The following is a 23974-nucleotide window of genomic DNA, read 5'->3' on the forward strand; positions in this document are numbered from 1 at the left end:
ATAAGTCATGACTTAGCTATGCATTGATTCACTTAAATGAAGTCTCTATATTAAAAAGGAAAGCTCAATAGAGGTTAAGGAGCTTATTGAAAATTACTATCAGTCCCAGGGACAGAGTCAAAACTAGACCAGCTAAAAGTTAAATAAATAATGTTTTCAAGATGTTGAGTTTGAAGTTTCTGAAGGATATTCAAATGTCAGGTGAGGGATTAGAACTATGTCTGTGATTCAAGAAGGCGACTGCGGCTGGTGACAGAGACATAGAATACAATTATATGCAGATGGCAAATAAAGACAAAAGAAAACAATGAGACCACCAATGGCATAAAATAGAGAAGAAAAATGCTAGATAAGAAACTCCTTGGTGTGGCCATATTTTAGAAAAAAAAAAAAGAAAAACCTGTAATGGAATAAATATTCTTGAAATGAACAAAAATACATGATTAAAAAACATGATTTTGTTTTATTTTAAAGGTATGGCATATGATTGCTTACATTAAACTAGTACATTCTTTTCATGACACAGGGATGGACTTTATCTTCTAAATAGAACGTTTAAGGCATAAGAGTCCAGTCAGTATTATCACTGCTAAACACACAAAAAAAAAAGGCTGGATAAACTACACCCATTATTTTGTTAAAGGATTAAGAGATCTGAGAAAACAAGAGAACTACACAAACCAAAGGTCCTAAGAAGGGAGAACTTTCTCAAGATGAGGTGCAGGGGCAGTGAGCAAACCGCCGTGGCCCCTGGAATGAGGAGTGGAGTGTTGTAACTGGAGTGTTAGGAGTACAAAGACATCTGTTTCTCCACTGGAGACATGTTGAATTCTAGTGGTATGTGAGAAGCAAAAGAGCAAAGCTGAAAGCTACTAAAAACTAGAAAAAAGGAGGGAGGTTAAAAAGGGTACCAAATGAAATGGTCAGTACTTGAAAGAAAAAAAAATGATAAAACTAAACCCACCTGGAAATTTTAGCTACTGTCCCTTAGAAGGAACAAATGCATGAGAAGAATTTTAAGATGCTAAAGGTGTAGGTAGCACTTTTAACCACCTTCACTTGGTTGATATTTATAAAACACTACACCGGACACTAACTAAATAAACATTCTTGTCAAATCCATAGGAAATAGTCACCAAGAAATAGACTATGTGCTGGAGTTAAAACCCTAATGTCAAAGCGTTAAAATCTTAAAGAATTTTCTCTACAGAGCTGAAATAAGGTAGACTCCCAAAACAATAAAACCCAGAAGAACTCAATCAACAAGGTTACAGCAATACCACTACTGTTCTAGTGTCTATAAATTGGTATCCTTCATTTGTATTTTCCTAAAAACCAATGATGTTTGTATATCTCTTCTATTTTTTTTCTTATTTTTTTTTCAGTACTGGGATTGAACCCAAGGGCATTCTACCTCCGAGCTATACCTCCAGTGCTATTTTTTATTTTATTTTGAAACAGTGTCTCACTGAGTTGCAAAGGGCCTCACTAAACAGTTGAGGCTGTCTGCAAACCATGATCATCCTGTCTCAGCCTCCCAAATGCTGGGATTACAAGCATGCACCACCATATCTGGCTTGTTATGTTTTTAAAGTAATTTTATGTTCACAGTAAAAACCAACAAAAAGCACAGAGTTCCCTCACATACATAGTCTATTTTACCAGCAATATTCCAAAGCAGAGGATGACTTACATTAAATTACGAATCAATATTGACATAATTATCACACAAAGTTCACAGTTTACATCAAAGGTCATTCTTGCTGTTGTATATTCTATGTTCTTTGAATAGTATATAATTACATGTACCTACCACTGTAGTGTCACACAAAGTATTTCTAATGCCCTAAAGATGTTCTTTTCTAATAACTATTCATATCTTCCTCTCCAAGCCCTGAAAATATCTGATCATTTTACAGAACACATAGGTTTGAATTTTCAAGGATGTAATAAAGCTAGAATAATATTTTATGAAAGCATTTTACCTTGGTTTTTTTCTTTTAGTGATTTGTATTTAACTTTCTTCTATGTCTTTTTGTGATGTGTAGTACCAAAAATTATCCATTCACCTCTTTAAAAGACATATTAGTTACTTTCAAGTTTAACAATTATTTATAATGCTGCAATTAACATCTCTGCACTACTTTTGGGTGTAGACATGATTTTCAACTTGAACAAATGCCAAGGAATACAACTGATGGATTGCATAGTGAGACTATGTTTAGTTTTTTAAGAATCTGGCAATCTGTCATCCAAAGTGGCTGCATCGTTCTGCATTTCTACCAGCAATGAATGAGGGTTCCTGTTGCTTCACATCCTCATCAGCACTTGGTGTTATCAGTGTTCTGAATGTTTGCTATTCTAATAGTGTAGTGGTATCTTATAGTTGTTTTAATTTGCAATTCTCTAGTGATATATGGTGGAAGGTGTCACTTCACCTGTGTGTTTGTCATCTGTGCACACTAGGGAGTTGCATGTTCATACCATCTGCCCATTTTAAAGTCAGGTTTTTGTTTTGTTTCTTTATTGTAGAGTTGTAAGGGTTCTTTGTATATTTTTGACAAAAGTCCTTTATCAAATACGTCCTCTGAAAATAGCTTTCTCTCAGTCTGTGGTTTGTGTATTCACACACTTGATGGTGCCTTTTCAAGAGAAAAAGTTCTAATTATAATGAAGTCTAACTTACTTTTTCATGGATCATGCCTTTGAAGTTCCATCAAAAAAGTCATTCCCAAACACTAGATCGTATAGAATTTCTGTTATTTTTCAGAACATTATAGATTTGCGTTTTAAATTTAGGTTGACTATTGATTTTCAGTTAAATTTTAGTGAAAAGCAGAATGCATGTGTCTAAACTCAGTTTTCTTTTTTTCTTTTCTTTTTGGTTTGTTTTTTGCATGTGGATGCCCAGTGATTCCAGAACCATTTTTTGAGAAGACTATCACTTCTCCATTGAGGCGCCTTTGCTCTGGCTTGTTGGCCATGGCACCTCTTCCTTCTCCTTCTAGATACTCTGTTTCTTTCCACATCCTTAAATCCACCACCTGCCTGACAGGCTCCCATCAATGCCTGGCTCTCTTATCTTTTACTTGGCTTCCTTCATATATCTGCTCAGTTCATGCTTTAAGCTAAGCTTCCTTGTCAAATCTTCCTGTGAGTTATATCCTCTGTAATACTTCCTATCCTTTGTAGAATCACCTTAGTAATAATTTCATATGCATCTGTGGAGTTATTTGATCAATGCCCACCTTCCTTCCCATTAGACCAAGAGGGTATAGCTCATGAAAATCTGCTCATAATTGCTTCCCCAATGCCTATGTGTGCTTTGAATATATAAGAACTGAGTAAATATTTAAAAATATGAATCAGGTGTAGTTGTAACTATCTTCACAAGCTTTCAATGCCACCCTGTTTGCAATGGCCTTTTACTAGAGTCATCTCTAATTTATAAATGCTATTAACGGTTACGAACATTGCTCAAGAAAATAAATATTTTAAATAATTGCAGTATTTTTATAATTGTTTCTTATTCAAATCCTCTGAAAATCTATAGAGAAATTTATGAACCTTTTCTTTTATTTCTTTTTTTAAATATGAACCTTTTGTATATAAGATATAGCTTCATTCCTAAAATTCAATAAATTTTACTATAGTCAGGACTTTTAATTATAGCCAATACACATATACATTTTAAAATTCTACATGGAAACAGAACCATGTTGCAAATAGATGTAACATTTCCTCAACTATAATATCTAAATTATAGGTTGAAATTCACAGTCTATATAAATATATAGTATAATTCTTAGCTACAGATAGTTTTTGAAAATACTCAATCCCTTTAACTTTCTATCATAAACATAGATCTATAACTTAGGATATTAATTAAAATTACACATAAAACTTGATGCATACATACATGAAGAATATTAACCAATATCAGAGAATCACTAACTATAATATAAATTTTAAAAATACAACTGATTTGTTTCTGATAGAACCTTCTTTATTTCCTTAACAGTTACCATGTAACTCTATTTCTAAATTTTCTGTTTTACACACAGCTTCTTCCTCACTGGTATTGTTTAAATCTTCTCTCATAATTTTAAAATTAGTGAATACATACTAATTACTTAAAACACTTTATGTACATTACTAGCTTACATCTAAACACTCAAAATGCTGTCTCTTTTGCCCCTGTACATGTCTCTACACATAAAAATTTGGAAACAGATTGTGAGCTGCTCACTTCTTGCTCCAGCTCCAGCTTCTGTGCCTGGCATTTGGCAGGATCCATATCTGAACTGAGCATAGTAAATAAGTACAGAAAAGGGTGGCCTTAAATTTATTTTTAGTAGCTGAAAATGTTGGCACATGCTTGTATTACCATTGCTTGGGAAGCTAAGACAGGTGGATTACAGGTTTGTATAAGATATATGCTATGTGTGCATAGACATGTTTAGATATGTTTTCAAGCACAAATATTTTTTTTTCTAAAGTGGCTTTTTAAAACTGAGTACCAGCCAGGCGTGGTGGCACACGCATATAATCCCTGTGCTCCTGTGCTCGGGAGGCTGAGACAGAAGGATCGCGCTGGTTTGAAGCCTCACTGGCTTAAAAGACATTGTTTCCAAATAAAACTATAAAATAGGTCTGGGAGTGAAGCCCGGAGGGTAGAAGGGTTTCCAGGAACCTCAGTACCACCAATAAATAAATAAATAAATAAATAAATAAATAAATAAATAAATAAATAAATATAAATAAAAAACGGAGTATCATAATAGTAACATAATAACTCAGACTTAGTTATGTAAATTAATCTATCACATCAGGTACTCATGAGGATATAAAATATAAAATTTGTGTTATGAGGATTTATTTATGGTAGTAAAATATTTGGCTATTTGCTTATCTAAATTAGTTCTGTGTATCATTATTTTTAAAATGAATTTGTTGTTATATAAGATCAGAATAAAACATATATCCAGATACATGCAATAATTTAGACAGCTCTAGAAATTTGGTTTGCTCATAGAGTTATAGGTTTCAGAAAATATATTAATATTGGTATAATCTAAATATCCTTCTGAAATAGCTACATCATTTATACAACCATATATATTTGTCATGATCCTTGAAACAATTATTTTGATAAGTACTGAAATAATTCTCACAAACTTTCAAATGAGAAGCATATAATCCTTAGTACAAAAAATTATAGGATAATCGTATATTAATACCAATAATAAGAGACTTTCATTTTAGTAGGGTGACATGTCTCAGAAACGGCTCAGACTGCTAGCGATGGTAGTAACTAGCTCAAACTGGCTACCCAATGCTTCCTAATTATTTAATATATTTTATTCATGTGGTCTCATTTACCTTTAATTATGTGTCAAATTAGTAATTTTTCTGCATAGGAAAAAACTTCTTGTCCTTGTTTTACTATTAAATATAAAAAGTCTGATTTCCCAAACATATTTTTCATCTAAGATGTTTAAATTTCAACTCAATTCTTTCTTCTGGGTGAGAAATGTCTCAAGCAATATTCCCTCACAGAATATGAAATTATAAACAACATCTAAGGGTATGAAGGAAGAAATGAAATATGAAGAAAAAATATGACAATGACAAATATAATACCAGTAAGTAATTTAACCTTATTGCAAATCATTTTTCTTCCCCACCCAAAAGGAGGAAAAGGAAAAATGAGATTCCTCCAAACTCTTCTTGAAAGTAAAGGAAGATACTAGCAAGATAACTGGTTTGTAAATGTAGGCAAGATATCAACTAAAAGGATTACCTCTGTGGCTCAATGACAAACACCCATTTTCACTAAAAGTTTATGCTGTGCAAGCCCACAAAATAAAATTACTACTATTACTTCTATTCCCCAGCCAATGTAATGTGCCTTCAAATAGGAGAGGGTTATATAAATAACATTTGTAAATATACTAAAATAAACTAAATTTCTTTGGCTCCTTAGAAAACACTGGGAGGATTGAACTTGAAATATTATCAAGTAATATTTCAGTTAATAAAACGTTTGCAATTTTATTCCTTTATTCTTTTAATGTCGCTTTTTTTCTAATGTGTTCATATGACTAAATGTGCTTATATGATACTTATATATAAAGGCATAGATAGAAAAATAAAATTCGGAGAAGTAATGAGTTCTTTAAGAGGAATGAGCTGGAGCTCATATTCTGGCTCTTCCAATTTTGCTCCACCTATTCAAACGACTTTTAGTAAATTGTGAATTCATTTCATTCATTCTCTATTCAATGGATCTATGTTCAGTAAGATGACACTGAAGCTGAAAGGTTCTTACACAGGAGTATTAAGGCACTAGATAGAGGCAGAGGGACAGGCAAACCTCAGGAACTAGAGCAAAGGGGAAACCTAAGGAACTAGAGCAAAGGGGAAAGCAAACATTCAAATGAGAGAGAGGAGGGTGGAAGGGAGAATGTGAGAACCGAACATATTCCAGGTAGTTTTCTGGAATTAGGTTTAGAGGTATTTTGCACAACTATTTTATTGATTTGATGTTGGTGTAAGAGAAAAGTTTTTCAATGAATTCCAGATTTTAGGTCAAATAACTGAGTCAATATTACTATCACTTACTCAAGTTGAAAACTAGTGAATGAGGAGGTTTGGTGGAGGACTGTGGTAAGAAATCTATATATTTATTTTGGTATCTAAAGAGGAAATATACAATGTCTGAGTTATACATTTAATATTCAAATGTTTGAATTTGTAAGGCTGAAAATCAAGGTGAACATTAAGACCAAGGATGCAGGTAGGAAAGTCATCAGCAATAGATGGTTATAGAACTTAACCAATAAACTTTTTATGCATTAGATAACAATTACTGGGAGGAAGAGGAGGAAAAAGGAGACAGTGTTAGAGTACCAAGTCCCTTAATCTGTCCATATTTAGAGATTGTGAGAGGAGAGGATAGCTAAATAGAGAGTAAAAAGGTGTAGCCAACAGAGGGGGAAATAGAAGAATGCAGAGCAACAGAATCTCAGGACATGAGACACAGTCTATGAACACAGGGGTCATCAGATGAAGCAAATGCTACTAAAGGGTCACCTACAAATTAGGAATTTGGCAACAGAGCAGTCTCCCTGACAGGCCAGAAGAGATGCTCAGTAGAAGTAGATTATGATAGGATAATAGAAAATGAAAATTCCATATATGCTTTTATTGGTACATTGTAGTCTTACATCGTAATTCAGTTAAGACTGATAGAGACATACATGCACAGAGCACCTGGTGATCTTCCCCAGCTCTCTCCTCACTATTTCCCCTTTCCTTTGCAGGACATTGAGATTGACAGTGATAATTTTATATATGTACACAATGCCAAAAGAATTGTTTCCTTCATTAACCCCCCCCCCACACACAGCACCACCATCCTCCCATAAGGACACTCCATTGCCCTATTGGGGTTTCTCCTCCATTATCTGAACTCTCTCTTGTATCCCAACTATTCCTTAACTTCCACATATGAAAGAAAACATATGACCATTCATTTCTGCGACTGGCTAGCCTCAACATAATATTCTCCACGCCCATCCATTTTCCTAAAAATGACATATTTGGTTCTTCTTTATTGCTAAGTAGAATTCCAATATGTGTATATCCCAAAATTTTATAATCCATTAATTTGTTCATGGACACCTAGAGTGATCTCATAATTCGAATATTGTGAATTGTGTTGCTACAGACAACTTTATTATTAAGTTTTGTTTTGAGAGCAAAAATAGTTTGGTATCTGGAAAGAAAACCATGAGAAAGTTTTGTCTGTCTTAAGATGCATTTGATGTAAGCATTATGTTTACAAATGTAAATAATCATGAAAGCTGGAGAAGTTTGTGCTTCAGGAGAAAGCAGATGACTACAAGAGAGATTTTTTTATAGACTAGAGGAAATAGGATCCATATTGCAAGAGATTGGCCTTTGAAAGGAACAAGGTCTTACTAAGACATCATAAAAAGAAACCATTGAAAACATGACTGATGTATTCTGTTCATCAAATATCTGAACATTTCAAAATAGGTGTCACCAAATAACACATTTCACATCAAGAGCACATCACTTCATTAAAAAATCTTTGTAAACTATAAAAAATCTTTATTATCCACTGGTTCATTAAAGAAAAATTTATTGATTCAATTTTTGAATGGAAGTATTTGTTCAGATCATCTCATGGGTGCAAAACTTACAAAGGAGTTAAAATAATGGGCCATGGATTATATACTAATCAATATTTTTTCAATCAATATCAGATATTATATAGGTAACTGAGATGATACAATGATTCTTCATCTAAAAAATAGATAAACTAAACTATTACAGTACTATCTTTTTATATGTGCCACATTGTGGTAAACTCATGCCAAATCAAAGAGCAACATTATGCTGTTTCATAATGTAGGTGGTTCTTCAGTAGATATTTCACATTTTAAACATAAACCATAAAGTTGGGCATGGAGACACATGCCTATAAACCTAGTACTTGGGAACATGAGACATAGGTTCAAGGCCAGACTGAGCTAACTTAGCAAGACTCTGTTTCAAAATAAACAAATAAAATAGGGCTAGAGATTCCCACTGGGTTCAATCCCCAGCCCCACAAAAAGTAAGTAAAACAAAACAGAATAGTGATAAATCATGAACTTCAGAAATTAATACTCATTAATTCAGTGGCATTGACACCTATTCTTCATCTTGGTTGCATATTGGTGATTTTCCAAGGCAGATTATCTCTTTAATTCTTAATCTTGCTTATTTACTTGAATGAGTAATCTTTGAAATGTAACATATTCAATTTCACGGAACAGCTCAGAAATTGGGAGATATGACATCTAAGCCAATGTTCTATACTCATGTTTATTAATACAATTAGAAGCAGCTTCATATGTTTGATGAAATAAAACTTGGGAAAATAATTGTAATACCAACCTCTCAGAGATATCAAAAATTCTTAATATATTTCTTAAAAAATTGTTGGAAATTTAATATGATTAATTTAAGTCAAGTGTATTTTTTAACCAGGTGTCAGTAAACTACAACTTATGGCCCAACTCCATCTGACCGCTTGTTTTTGTGAAGACAGTTTGCTGAAATGCAGCCACAGTCCTCCATTCACACCCTGCCCATGGAGGCTTTGCACTACATCACTACAACTGAATGTTGGCTACAGGAATCATGTAGCCCAGAAAGGCAAAAAGATATGCTATATGGCCTGTTATAAAATGTTGACTTACTTCTGCCTTTGAATATCAAATGCCATGTCCTGCCAACTGAAGCAACACTTTTAATACAAATAACATTGACTAGCTACCTTCACCTCTTATCAGAATGGGACACTTTCTATTCCCAAAGTAAAATAAATACAGGCACCTCAAATGGATGGAATTTAGAACACATTATAATAACCTTTAAAATATTGGATAAGAAAAACTATTAAAAATGAGAAATGTAGCTAAATGTCAATGGGTATCTTCCAAAAAAGAGTGCTTACAGAAAACAATAGAACCGGCTACTATATTTTAGTACATTGTGGAATGCACCCAATTAATTATAATGGGAAATAACAAAAATTTAATTATAATGGGCAATAACAAAAATTTCAATGTGCTTATAAATATAGACTATTATCTATAAGTCTATTCTATTATTCTTCATACGTTGCAAAAAACGCCAAATATAATTACTAAATACATATTCAGAACATGTAAACCACTAATTTTCCACTTGTAAAAGCCTGATTCAAAAAGCAATTTACTTTATGGTTTACTTAAGCTTTGCAACTACATTAAAATATGATAGTATATACACAACAGCTTGTTAACAAGATTATCATAACATTAAAATTATAATGTAGCACTTCAATTATGGATACTTAAAATTAAAGCTAATCCTCACAGTACCAATTTTTATCTCCTAAATAATTTTATCTATTAGCTGTTCATTCAAAGTCTGTATCTAAAATGATAAGCATTCTAGAGTAGCAACTTAGCTCTGCACTTTCATTGTAAAACAAAAGTTGCATCCCTTCTTTTCTATTCTTACTGTACAATCCCTTGATAATAAAGGTGAAATGCATATCTTTTCCTAAACTTTGCTAAGTGCTTCCCGTTCATCTTTATGCTGATGGTATTGTTTTGAATAATATAGTGTAAAAACCAAGGAGGTCCTTTTTAGTTTTATAGTTGCAAATGTATCAATTGTAAAATGACAGTTACAATATTTTATATGTTTCTACAAGTAATGTGCTTAATCATTGACTAGTACATATTACATACTTGGGTGACCATACCAATGATGAGGTTGAATATGGTAATAATGTTATAAATAAATAATTAAGTTCACCTTTGCCTGATTTCATCTATGTTGCTGCTTTACAAAATTTATTATTGAAAATTATGCAATCAATACTTCTTACATATGAATTCTAATCAAATTTTAAAATAGCAAAAACTATACCAAATTAACATAGTTCTAAGCTTGGGTATTTCAATTGCTACCAAATCCATAAATAATCCAGAAGTATTATTTCTGAGCATATGTTTGGCCATAATAAACATTAGTAATAAATAGAACTTTCTTCTATTCATCATGAATTGTAGAAAATATAAAGGGGCCATGTGAAACTTAAATTTTGCTTTCGCTCACCTTTGAAGTGAACTAAATGAATGAATTATTAACTTACCTGGTAGATAGATACAGCAAAAGTATCTGCTTGCACATAGATGTATACAAACATGTATACTTATTTTGTACAAATTACACAAAATGAATGTGACTGCAATTGCATAAAATCATTTATTCATATATGCTAAGCTGCATTTGATCATGTTTATTACAGCAGATGAAGCATCTTCATCTACATAAATGGATGATGTGCTTTTGTCTTTAGATTTCAGAAAATCTAAAGAGGTACTCAGTCTAGTTTTCTTATCCATAGGTTAGGTGCCATAAACCAAATCAAAGAAACTATGGTGGGCCTGGTACAATGTGCGCTTCTCTATAGTAGAAATAATAGAGGCAATACATTCTCTTTCGCATAGGAAGGAATACTCTTTGCTCTGCTGATTTGGGGATGTGCTTTCAGGAGATTCCTGCTGATACGTTTGGTGAAATAAAACTAAGATAAGATCAAGAAACTTGATTAAAATAGAACAGAAAATAGCGCACTGTTTCTGACTCTGATTTTACTGGTCAAGAAATACACATGTGTGTGTATTTCTGACTATTGAAGTAATTTCTGTTTATTTTTGAAAACTTTGAAAACAAAAAATGTTATACATTTTAAATCTTCTATAATCACATTACATTACATATTCAGAATTTTTAAAAATCTTATATTAAATGACTTATTTCACAAAAATATTTTATAATCCTTTTTCATTTTATTTTATATTCTCTCATTGTACTTTAATTTTTGCATAGCCTTTTATTTATTTTCTAAATTGCTTAATCAATTATTAGTCTCAAATATTTAAGGTGCCTTCTCCTAGCATTTTTAAAGCATTTAAAATAATTTCATGAAATTTCCCTGTATCTTTGTAATTCTAAATTTTTACATCTAAAAAGAATGAGCAGAGGACTTTCAACCCCAAATTCTATCCTATTACAAGTTTCTCAACTGGGTGGTGAAAGCTGTATACATTTTCAGATATTCATATATGTATTTTATGTAAAATAAATGTACATATAGATATTATATGAAAATATACACATATGCATATAGATGTATCTACACAAACTTATGTCCAAATAACATTAAGAGAATGATAATATTATCTTTAAATCTTATACAGATGAATAATTACTCATAGCATCAGTCATTAACTCCAGTTCCTATAGAAGTATCAGTTAAGTAATTACCAATGTAATTTAACCTTTATGCTTAGCAAAAATTATAAAATTAATATAACTAAATAAAAAACAGCTAAAACAATATCTGGGTACCAGATAGTAGTAAAAAAAACCTATATAAGATGGTAACCATCCCTGGTATCAATAGATACTAACAGAAATGAAACTAAAAAGCTGAAAAATATGTTAGTGCCTTGGAATCTCTCCCAGACTTCTATTTTTCTACAAGAAGTTTAGATTAGTACTTGTATTCCTTCCACTCTAAAATTTTTGAGTCAAAAGAAACAATCACACTACAGACTTTAACTTCTTGACTCAATATTTATGATTGTTACATCTCTTAAAAAACGTTTACAAATGGCATGTGTGTACTTTAATGTTTAGCTACATACAAATGGCTGAGTTTATGATACACCTACAAATACTATTCCACACACCAGAAAAAAAGCACACTGACACAAACTGTGCAACTCAACATCACCATCTAGTGACAAAATTCTTAAGCCAAGCAAAAAGAAAAAAATAAATTTCAGATAAGATACATTGTGGTAGTTCATCTTTACAATGATAATCTAAATATTACATCTTTCAATGAATAGATTTGGTTCTGCAAATAAAATACTAACCCCTAACTGTCAACAGTGGTATTCCAAAAATTCAGTTTGTATTTCTGCTGTAGAAATATACCCATCAATCTAACCAATACATATTTGCATTAATTAAGCCATGATTAAAAAGTCCCCAACAGCATTTCAACATTTTTTCTCAATGAATTATACTGTATTCTATATGTATCCCTTCTTTTTCAGAACTTAACATCTTTTTTAAATTATGAAATTTGAATTATGAAATTCAAATACTTATCAATTCCATATATATACTACCTACTACCCATGGCCCACTACTGCCTCTGGAACCGAATGTCAAAACTCTCTTTACCTTTCATCTTGGTGTTTAGAATTTACTACAGGGGCTATACAAGTTCAAAATACTATAGAACAGAAATGGACTCAACTTGGCAGTGCAGGAGGGTAGAATCAGCTGAGACAAGCAGAAAATATGAAGACATTGAGAACAGTACATCTGAATTCACTGCATACAATGGACCAGAGATTTGGCGTAGAGGTGATACCTTTCTTATGTGTCATACATTTTTATTTCTTTTTTAATGTCAACATTTCCAGAAATCCTGTAGATTTCCATATCGCCATAGCACTCAATGAGTTCTATACAAGTCCAACAAGAAATGTTCTTTGTGTTCTATATGTGAGACTATGATTAAGTTTTAGAGTTAATTCCATTAATTATGTATGACGTATATAAATTATTTTAAACAAAAGCCAGGCATCCAGGCATGGTGGTTCTCATTCATAGCCTATAATCCCAACTCCTCTGGAGGCTGAGGCAGGAGGATCACAAGTTTAAGGGCAACCTAGGCAATTTAAGAAGCCCTGAACACCAAACTAGAAGGAATTGGGATACAGCTTAGTGGAAGAGCACCCCTTGTACTGAAAAAACTATTTTAAATAAGTACTATAGACCATTTAAAATGTGTACAAGCATTGTAATATTTTGCATCTTATTTTTAATGTTTGTATAAGTAATTCTCTCTTACATTATCATAATTCATCATATAAATTCTATGAGGTTTTGATCCTATTTTACAAAAAATAAAAATTAATTTACCTAAAATTCTAGATACAGTCTCAGGTCAATTCTTTGTGCTTATTTTTTATATTTGTGCTTTTGATTTTTTCCAGTTTTTACTTCATTATTTTCTGATTATTCATAATAGATTTGTTTATATATGTTTAGAAAAACATACAAGCACAAGTCTGGGAAAAGTACCCATATAATTATCACCCAAATGTAATGCCTGTAATTTTAATATCATCTTTTTTTAATATATGTATTTTGTATTTCTGATTAAAATCACATCCTAGAGGTAATTATACATCTTAGTTTTTTCAATGAATTTCATTACAAAGGGATTCTTGTGTCACTAAAAGTATGTTAAAGATCATCTTCATATGCAGAAGAAGTAAAAATGTCACAATTCATTGGGTATACATATATATGGGTATATAATTTGTGTTTCTTTATGTTTCAAATAGTGCACAATTAGATTCTAGTCAAGTACTTTAAGGCTATAACCCCTAAGTTGAGAATCAGATTCAATCTTTACATAATATTTATGGTTTGGCATAGTGTATTTTATTATAAGGTAAAGTAATAAAAAAAGATGTGTTTAAGGCTCTTAATACTTATTGGCACATTCCTTTTCTTAAAACCAGAAATAATTTCCAATTCTCATGAGCTTTGAGAACACGAGGATGTGTGTCTTTCAACTTCATCTCTAGCATTAAAAAGCCTCCTTGCCATCAAACTGCAGTAAAGGCAACAAGCAAAAATTTTGCAGTCTTTCACAAAATTTATATTTTTGTTTGCCAGCAGAGTCGACTACTTTCAAGATTTTTTTGGTCTTATTTTGCCAATTATCCATAGATCTTCTACCTTTAATTAAATCTGTCTTACATATGGCAATACAGGATACTGATGTCTTTTAATTTTGAAATTGTTCCCATTTTCAGATGTTTTTATATATTATTTTTTATTTTTAATTGGGGCATTGTAATCACACCTTAATGGGGTGCAAGTTGGTAGAGGCATACATGCCCACATCACTCCTTTAACCCTTCCCCAATATCCACCCCATTCTTTTCCCCATCCCTCCTGCTCATGCTTGGCTTAGTGATTTACTATGTTTGTGAATGTACATCATGTACATTAGAGAATTTCCCTCTTTCCCCTTCTATCCCCTTCAGTTAGGTCACTTTGTTCATCTATGTTTTCTTCGTCTTCTAGAGTTCCTCCTATGATCCATTTTCTCCCTTAGCTTCCGCATATTAGGGAAAGAAGCTAATTTTTTTTTTGCTTTTTGTGACTAACTAATCTCATTTAGCATAAGTATAATCAAAGATTAATAGTTTCTTCAAATACTTTTTAGTTTATCATCTGTTTCCCTATTGAACCTCAAAGAGATAGGCACTGTTCTTTCATTTTTTCATTTATCTCTTTAGTATACCTGATTTGTCTGAACCATATTAAGAGAAAATATGAAGTGATTTTTCCCAGAAATAATCTCCTTGTATATTTGCTGAGTGATTCAACATCTCCTGAACGGCTTAAGGTTTTTTTTATATCATAATAAATTCATTGGCAGCCTCAGCTAGTTAGTGAGGTCCTTTGCAACTTAGTAAGACCTTGTTTCAAAATAAAAAGTAAAAAAAATAGGGCTGGGGATATAACTCAGAGGTAGAAATCCCCTGGGTTCTATCCTCAGTACTGCAACAAAATTTTTTTTCATCAGATCTTTTTAGGTTCAATTATCGATTCTAGTCTCTAGCTTGTTATAGATAATATGTAAAAGAGCTCATGAATTTTCATCAGTATTTTAATATGACCATATTAATAAATTCTCTTATAGCTTCTTTTAAAATACTTATTTATTCACATAAATATTAATTTTTGTGTTTGCTGGTCTAGAACCCAAGTCCTAATACACACTAGGTATTCATTCTACCTCTGAGCTACATCCCCAGCCCCTCTTATATCTTCTTGGGTATTGTTAATTCTCTTGGGCTTTCTAGATATAAAACATGCCTTTAGAGATTCCTCACCACCTTGTCTCCCCCATATCAAATCATGCTTGCTATTTTGGTTTTTCATCTGTTACTATGTTATGGATTTCCTTTCACTCTCAATTTTCTAAGAACGAAAGTGTGTGAATGTGGTATAGCCCCACTCAGTCTTTTCCACTGATGAGAACTCACCATTGAGAGACAATAGTCAAGTGTAATTTCAGCAACACAAAAGCATCCCCCTAAATGGTGCCATTAACCCCAGACAGTATTTAAATATAAATTACTAGAAATTAAGTAGAACTAACTAAATTTTCAGTTACACTAGTTATACTGTGTTGCTCAGTAGCCACCTTGGGTAGTGACTATTAAACAGAAGGGCACACACAGAACATTTCTTTTCTTTTTTTTTTTTTTTTTTTTGGTGGTGGTACTGGGGGTGGAACCCAGAGGCTATCTACCTCCGGGCTATACTCCCAGACCTTTTTTATATTTTATTTGGAAACAGGGTCTCACTAAGTTGCTGAGGGCCTCACTAAGTAGCTGAGGCTGGCTTCGAACCTGTGCGATCCTCCTGTTTCAGCCTCCCAAGCGCAGGGGTTACAAGTGTGCGCCAGCACGCCCGGCGACACAGAACATTTCTGGCACCATGGACTGAGTAGTCTTGCTCCAGTGTCTTCATGGCAACAGAACTGTGGGTAGGAATTCCCCTCTCCACCCATTCTTTTGTTCCCAGGTGCACTATGTTACAGTTTAGTCTTACCCTGTGGGAGTAGAGAATTGAAAATTTTAACTCCCAACACAATTTTTTTCTGACACTTTCCTAAGTTCAGAGGCATCTGATTGGACTGTCCTTCTTTCTGACTTGTAAAACACATGCCTTCCCATGACTACAGATATCAAATACTAACAATTTCCAAAAATTTATATCAACACTCATCTTTTTCCTTAATTGTAGAATTACATTTTCCCTTTTCCTATTGAACATTTACACATGGGTTTACTTTAGCTATCTCAAATTTATCTGAAAATAAAAATCTTCATTAATCCTCAGTTTTTATTCTCTCTCTCCCTATCTCAGTTAATGTTTTGGTTGGTTTTTTGGTGAGTGAGTGGATGGGTGGATGGGTGGATGGTTGGTTGCTTGGTTGGTTCTAGGGATTAAAACTAAGAGTATTTTACCTCTGAGTTACACCACAACCCAATTTTATGTTATACTTTGAAAAAAAGTATTGCTAAGTTGCTGAGAGCTTTGAAAAGTTCATGAGACTAGCACTGAACCTGCAATCCTCCTGTCTCAGGCCTGTCTTAGTATCTCCAGTATTGAGATTAGTGGTATGTGCCACCATGACCAGTGTAATGTGTGTGCGTGCGTGTGTGTGTGTGTGTGTGTGTGTGTGTGTGTGTGTGATATTGGGGATGGAACCTAGGGACATTCTACCTCTAAGTGACACCCCCATCCCTATTTTTTATTCTTAATTTTTGAAACAGGATCTCACTGAGTTGCAAAGAGCCTCACTAAGTAGTTGAGGCTGTCCACGAACTGCAATCCTCTGGACTCTGCCTCCCAAATACTGGGATTACAAGCATGCATCACCATGCCTTGTTATATTGTAGTTTTTAATTCTTTGTTTAGCCAACACATTTCAGGGAAGGTTTGTAACCCCTTGTGCATTTTACATAGCAGAGCTTCAGGCTCAGGGCCTCCTGGTGTCTGGGACCATGGAAACCAAACTGACTCACACGCTGGGATACTGACAAAGGAACAGGTTGAGGACTGGTGACAAAGACTGGCCAGGAAGAGAGGATGGGTGAGGTGGCAAAGAACTGAACAAGGGATGAATCCTCTCTTTCCTGTTTTAAGCTTATGGAAATAGTAGAACCTTAAAAGAGAAGGAGGTGCCCAATTGCTGAAAAGTCCTAACAAGGGTAACACAGTGTACTAATATACAGATTCAACCCAGGTCTGTTCTAGCTCTTTCTGGCTAGACACATGCAAGTCAAGAGCACCACTATGAATGTGCAAAGTCATCCAGGTGTTGCTGAATAAGATCAGCTGGAGAGAAGGAGGTGCTCCCACTGCCGCTATGCCATGCCAATGGACCAAGAGAGAGAGAGAGGGGCTACCACAAAGAACTTGGAATCCGTGAACCCTCAGATACTTAGTCCCTGGGTCTTCACATTGAGTAGCTGATTTTCTTCTCTGTCTCCTCCACCAGACTACTAGCTCATTGAAGGTAGAAACTGTATCATATGTGCAAACTCATTACCTGCGATATTTCAGAAGCCAAATAAATGTCCATTAAGTTAATGAATGATCATCTCTATACTGACCTTGCATCTTCTCCCTGTACTGTGACTCTACAGAGCTGCCAAATTAGCTTCATAGTTTTATACTTAATACTGCCACTCTCATCCTTAAAATCCACAATGACTCCTTGAAATTATTTAAATCCTTTACAATGGCAAATCATAAATAATTTAATTTTTTTTTATCACAGCAGTCGAGTAATTGGCCTCTAAAATATATCAACAAGCACATGTTTTACCAGCCTCCCAAAACAGCCCCTGGGCTAGGAGAAGTTTTTGGCAAGTCATTCATTTCTGTCTCCTGCATCCCTTTACTCTCTAAGATCCTGGTTACCTCTACCAGCCCTATCAACCTGGTCCCGTTTCATTTCCACTCAAAAATTTATGGCTATAAGGCAATAGATTATTGATAGACAAATTTTTCCTAAGTGAGTTTTATCACAAACTTCCATTCTAAGAACATACTTTCCATAACATTAAAGCACTGACAGTTTCTGAAACACATCTTAGACTTGCAGGCTTCCTTATCTTCGCTCTAGATTTTCTCCACCCATGAAACTATCCATCTTTTAGAACCTGCATTTTTTTACCCTCCCTGTGGTTTTCTTTGGTACAAAACCCTTCATATAAGAAAAAAATTGGTCATAGGTGAGAGAATAATTTTAACCTTCTGTTCTATTCTCTTCATATTGTATTAATCACATTCTTTTTTATTTATTTGTTTACAGAATTTCACATGAAAAAGAATGAGCTCCTTGCTGCATCTTCAAAAATCAAAATAACAACAACAAATAAAATGCCTGTCCCATAGTATGCTAAATTCTTAAAGGTCCTTAGTTACTAAATTATTTCATTGTGTTTAATCTAGACATTACCAATAATATAATAATATATGTCATACACAGTACAAGTACTGAGTGCATGAAAGATGCAACTAATGTAAACAAGCATATTTCACAGCCATGTAATTAAATTCCGATTTAAGTGATCTGGACCACAGCTTCATCACATAGCATGGGTGGTTGAGCGATCACTGCAGCTAGGTACTTAAGGCTTGTTTTTCTCATCAGTTCATCTCTGCTGTTTTTAAAAGCATGACATCCTGGTATGTTCTAAAATGGCATGTATTGCAAAATTCAGCAGAATTTAATAATCTCTTCTTATGTAGTTCTCCTATAATTCAATTTGTTTTTTCTTGATGACAAATTTCCTCCACTGACTGCATGTCCTCTCCTCATTCATTATATTCCCCTGCCCACATCCACTTTCATTGCCCCCTTTCAATCCTTTCTGGATTTGGCCTTCAGTTCTTTTATTCAAAGCATGAGAGCTGGCATCCTCTTTGTCTTCCTGTCTATGCATTTACTTCAAAATGAATAGATATAAAAAATACAGAACATAATTGTAGTTTTCTAAAAAATTGTTCTCATAGACACTGTTAATGAATTCAAAATTATTATTATAAGCATTACAAAAATGATGTTCAGTTTATAATGGTGTGGTAGTTTTAGAGAATAGATTACACTGAAAAACAGGAGCTCATTCATAATTTCTACACTAGCCTTTTCCATAATATATTTACATCTTATTTTTCATTTACAACTATTTCCAATAGCTTAAACTTTCTGAGAATATCTGGTTACATTTTATATAGATACACATTCGCTATTGTGTACTCAGGTTTATTTTTCCAGTTTTTTTTTTTATTAGTGAAGACATTAACAATAAAATAGGCTCCCTTGCTCCAGCTGGTAATTTCTCAGTACTAGTAATATATTATTCCTGTTTTTGTGACATCATAATCATCTATACAGAAGTACCATGTATCTTTGTGTAGAAGCTACTGTTTCCATTAAATTTAATTACCTCCCCCTGTGGTTTTAAATAGAAGTGGCTTCAAAATGAGGGCAGCTTCTATTAAATTTAATTACTTTCTCCTGCTGCTTGCATGGTAAAAGGAAGGTTACTAAATGAGAGAAGCTTCTAAACTAAAGTATATGGTAACTGTGTGCTAGCAACAACAAAACAGTACAAAACCGCTAGGACTTTTGTTAGGTTTATCCTTTTCCATATTTTAATATTCTTTAGCCTTAAAATAATAAAAATGAACGGTTAAGGTATAAGAAATTTATTTAAGTTAATTCAGTTTCCTAGGCAAGATAAAGGTAAATAGGCAATTTCCTTTTGTACTGTAAATTATTCCACTGAATGGTTCAACCTCAGAACTTTTAAGACAAGTGTCATTTGTTATTTTTTTTCTCCCTGTAAGGAGGGTGAGTTTTATGCCTCACACATTTTTAATCCTTAGTTAAAAAAATAACTTCTTTGACTATGATCAAATAGATTTGAAAATTTTTCACTAAAATTATTAAAAAGTCATTAAGTCTGGGGTGAATTCAGAGAAACATTCAAAAATAGTAATGGAAAGAAATGAAAAAAAATTATTAGGCTCATTACAGACCACTGTATTTGAAAAGAAGTTAATTATATGCTTTGTAATATGTGAACATGTAAATCACTTTAAAAATACTATAATTCCATAAAATGTAATAGAAGGTGAAATTTTAAGTACCTCCTTTTAAATTAAATATTAATTAGGAGGACATACTGTTAAGCTATCGTTGTACAATGTTTATTTTATATACATATAGTCAGAATTTAGATGAACAATATTTTCATTCAATCACACAGTTTAGTATAAATATAAAACAAGACACCCCTTAAGCATTTTAAGTAACAAATTAAACATTTACATTTTTTACTGTGCACTGAGGCTTAACATTTATGCAGCTTCAAAACCAAAGAACAGCCTCAAGGGAAGTCTCTCCACTGACAAATTAATACCTTAGAGAACAGAGCTGAATGGTGGCAATGAACTCATTTGTTCCCCCAATAATGAAGAATGACTTTTTCTTTACCACATCTGTGACTGTTGCTATGGTGACCTAGACTTACCTCATTGCTTCTCGGAGAGCTCCTCGCTCACCAAGAGTCGTGTGCTTGATGTCATCAAAATTATTCTCCAGCTTCTCGCAATTCTGCAACACATTAAAAAATTGCATTAACTCTCCAACATCCGGAGGAAAAAACATAACTGTGCAATTAGGTAAAAGTATAATTGGTAATGTTGATCATGGACTCATGAATAATATGCATACCATTTTAATTGGGTAGGACTCATGAAAATTGACAGTCAAATTTGACAATAAAAATATTAAAATGTCTTATACAGCTGTCACAAAAATCTTTTTTATCAAATTTTTGAAAAAAAAAGAAAAAAACGAGTGTTGCATAAAAGTTGAAACACTTCTCAAATCCAATCAAATGAAAATTTGTTCTCTAAGATCTCAAGTTTATCAAAGCTGATTTAAATTCAAAAGAGAAAATCAATAAAGTTTTAAGTCATAATTAATGCTATATAATATTGTCTAGCTCTAAATAAGTTAGAATTAGTAAGATGGAAAGATAGAGTCTAAGTACAATATAAAGTTTTCAATCAAAATTTTATGATCACATCTTTAAATAAAAACTGATATGACATTTACAACTGCACATGCACACACACATATTTAAATACAAATAAGATCAATTCTTGAAACAAGTGACATATCAAGTTCACAGAAGAAAATTAAAGTCAAGTAAAGTAAATATGACATAAGCATGTGTGTGTGTGTGTGTGTGTGTGTGTGTGTGTGTGTGGTACTGGGGTTCCTGGAAGCCCTTCTACCTCCGGGCTACACTCCCAGACCTATTTTAAACTTTTTTATATTTGGAAACAGGGTCTCCTAAGCCAGCGCGCCTGGCTTCGAACCTGCGCGATCCTCCTGTCTCCGCTTCCCAAACGCGGGGATTACAAGCGTGGGCCACCAGGCCCGGCTGACATAAGCAATTTAAAGTCCCTAAAAGTTTTCAATTTCTAGTAAACACAATAGCCTTAATAGACCAAATCTTTCTAAGAATACTTTTAAAAATTTACAATTCCCCAAATTATTGTATGTTTTTCTGACTTAATCTTACCTTTCCCTAATAAGTTTTAGAACAAAAGGTATAGAATTAAATCTTAGAGCTGTAAATCCTTCTCCTTGAGTCCTTTGGCACATTAGAGTTCTTGCAGAATTTAGAGATATCAAGGTGATAAAATAGTTTTAGTGTTTCTGTTCATTTTATAAAAATAAAAACCTAATAATAAAATTGAAGTATTAATATCTTCTTTCTATTCTCAAAATGTAATCAGAATGTCCAAAACAATTGAATTTGGATTAGTGATATGTAGTACATAAAAATTAATTACTTTAAAATCGACTAGTATCCAACTCAGTATTTTTTCCTTGATTTTTCTTTTTTCTTTTTTTTTACTTAGTCAAAGCAAAGGTCCTTTAAATAGATAGTGATATTTTTAATAATAAAAATATTGAAAAATTATAAAAATCGATCTAAAATAACTCAAATTCTGGGTGAAAAGTCCTTTGTTGGGTATATACTGCATGGGCATCCTCTGGTTCTTATCTTTTCAGTTTTTTGTAGTCTTTTTATGAAAAGAATATCCTAATGTGGCCCAACTTACCATTTTTGCTAATTTAAAAGTAATGCTATTTATGTCCTGCTAAAGAATTTTGAGAAATTTTTCAGTCATGAAAATGTTTTCCTACATTTTTCAGAAAATTTTGTTACTTTACATTTCACATTTAAATGTGCAACATATCTGACATGGCATGTATGGGTGGTATAAGACAGAAAATAGCATCAAATAAGTAACCAATTAAATCAATACTATTTATTGAAAACATAGCCTATAACTTAGAGTCACTCCCCCCCATCCCTGTAAATTAAGTTGCAGTATATGTAGAAGCTGCCTTTGAATTCTATTCTGAACAACTGGTCAATTTTTAATACATGTACTGGTGTCACATCTTAATTAATTGTATTCACAATAAATAAATTCTTCTGACAAATAAGTATAAAAAGTCAACTAAATGGAAACTGGTCTAAATCATTATTTATCAGTAAGATGCAAATTTAAGCCATAACAAGATACCACTACATATTTTAGAAATATCTAATGTAAAGAAGATAGACCCTCTGGTATGGTTGTTGTTGCTATTGTTTTAGTATAAAAAATAATTGAAAAACTGCTGGTGAGATGGGGAATTTTTAAAAGCTCTTTGTAAAGTTGCTTTTTTTGTTTTATTTTTGGTTGTACCTTCCAAAGCTGACCATTCAAATACATATGGCCTGGCTGTTCTACACCTAGGAATGCATCCAAAACACTTGCATAGATGTTCACCAAAAGACATGTGCAAGAATATTAATTGAACACTATCCAAAACAGTCCAAAACTTGAAATTTGAGAAAATTACATATAAAATGGAACATATAAATAAAATATACCTATATTCTAGAAAACGTAATAGCAATTACAATGAGCAAACTATAGCTACCTGAAATGACATGAATACACCTCACACACTATTGAGCAGGAGAAATGGTGTGCAACAGAAAATATAATCAAACTTATTCCACTCATATGAAGTACAAAGCTACAAAGAATGGTCCAAAAATAAGATTAAAGCCAGGCGTGGTGGCACACATTTATAATCCCAGCATTCAGGAGGCTGAGACAGGAGAAACATGGTTCGCAGACAGCCTCAGCTACTTAGTGAGGCCCTTTGCAACTCAGTGAGACCCTGTCTCAAAATCAAGAATAAAAATCAGGGTTGGGGCTGTAGCTCAGAGGTAGAATGCCCCTAGGTTCTATCCCCAGTACCACAAAAAATAAAAAAATAAAACATGGACTATTTAAAAACTACATAAGGAAAAAGACAGAGCTTCTCGTAAAAAAAAAAAAAAAAAAAAAATACCTAGACCAATGGATAAAATAGAAGACCCAGAAACAAATCTGCATACTTACAGCCAATTGATTTTTGACAAAGGGGCCAAAAACATACAATGAAAAAAAGTTTGACTATTCAACAAATGGTGTTGACAAAACTGGTTAACCATATGCAGAAAAATGGAAATAAATCCCACTTTCTCACCCTGCACAAGAGTCAATTCAAGATGGATCAAAGACTTGGAAATTAGACCAAAGTCCTTGAGGTTCTTTGAAGAGGGCATAGGTCTAACACTGCAAC

At 33.0% G+C, this 23974-nt stretch overlaps 1 protein-coding gene across 1 annotated transcript in view; it reads right to left on the reverse strand.

Moving 5' to 3' along the window:
* Positions 1-23974, reverse strand: part of DPYD (dihydropyrimidine dehydrogenase) — a gene marked incomplete at both ends in the record, with an annotated part of 932092 nt that overhangs the window by 777682 nt on the left and 130436 nt on the right. Inside the window, one exon of the mRNA XM_080690443.1 lies at positions 20799-20881. Coding sequence (XP_080546569.1) covers positions 20799-20881 — 83 coding nt within the window. The remainder of the gene's footprint in view (positions 1-20798; positions 20882-23974) is intronic.

Source organism: Muscardinus avellanarius (genome assembly GCF_963383645.1).
Source record: "Muscardinus avellanarius genome assembly, chromosome: 3".
NCBI classification, from domain to species: domain Eukaryota; kingdom Metazoa; phylum Chordata; class Mammalia; order Rodentia; family Gliridae; genus Muscardinus; species Muscardinus avellanarius.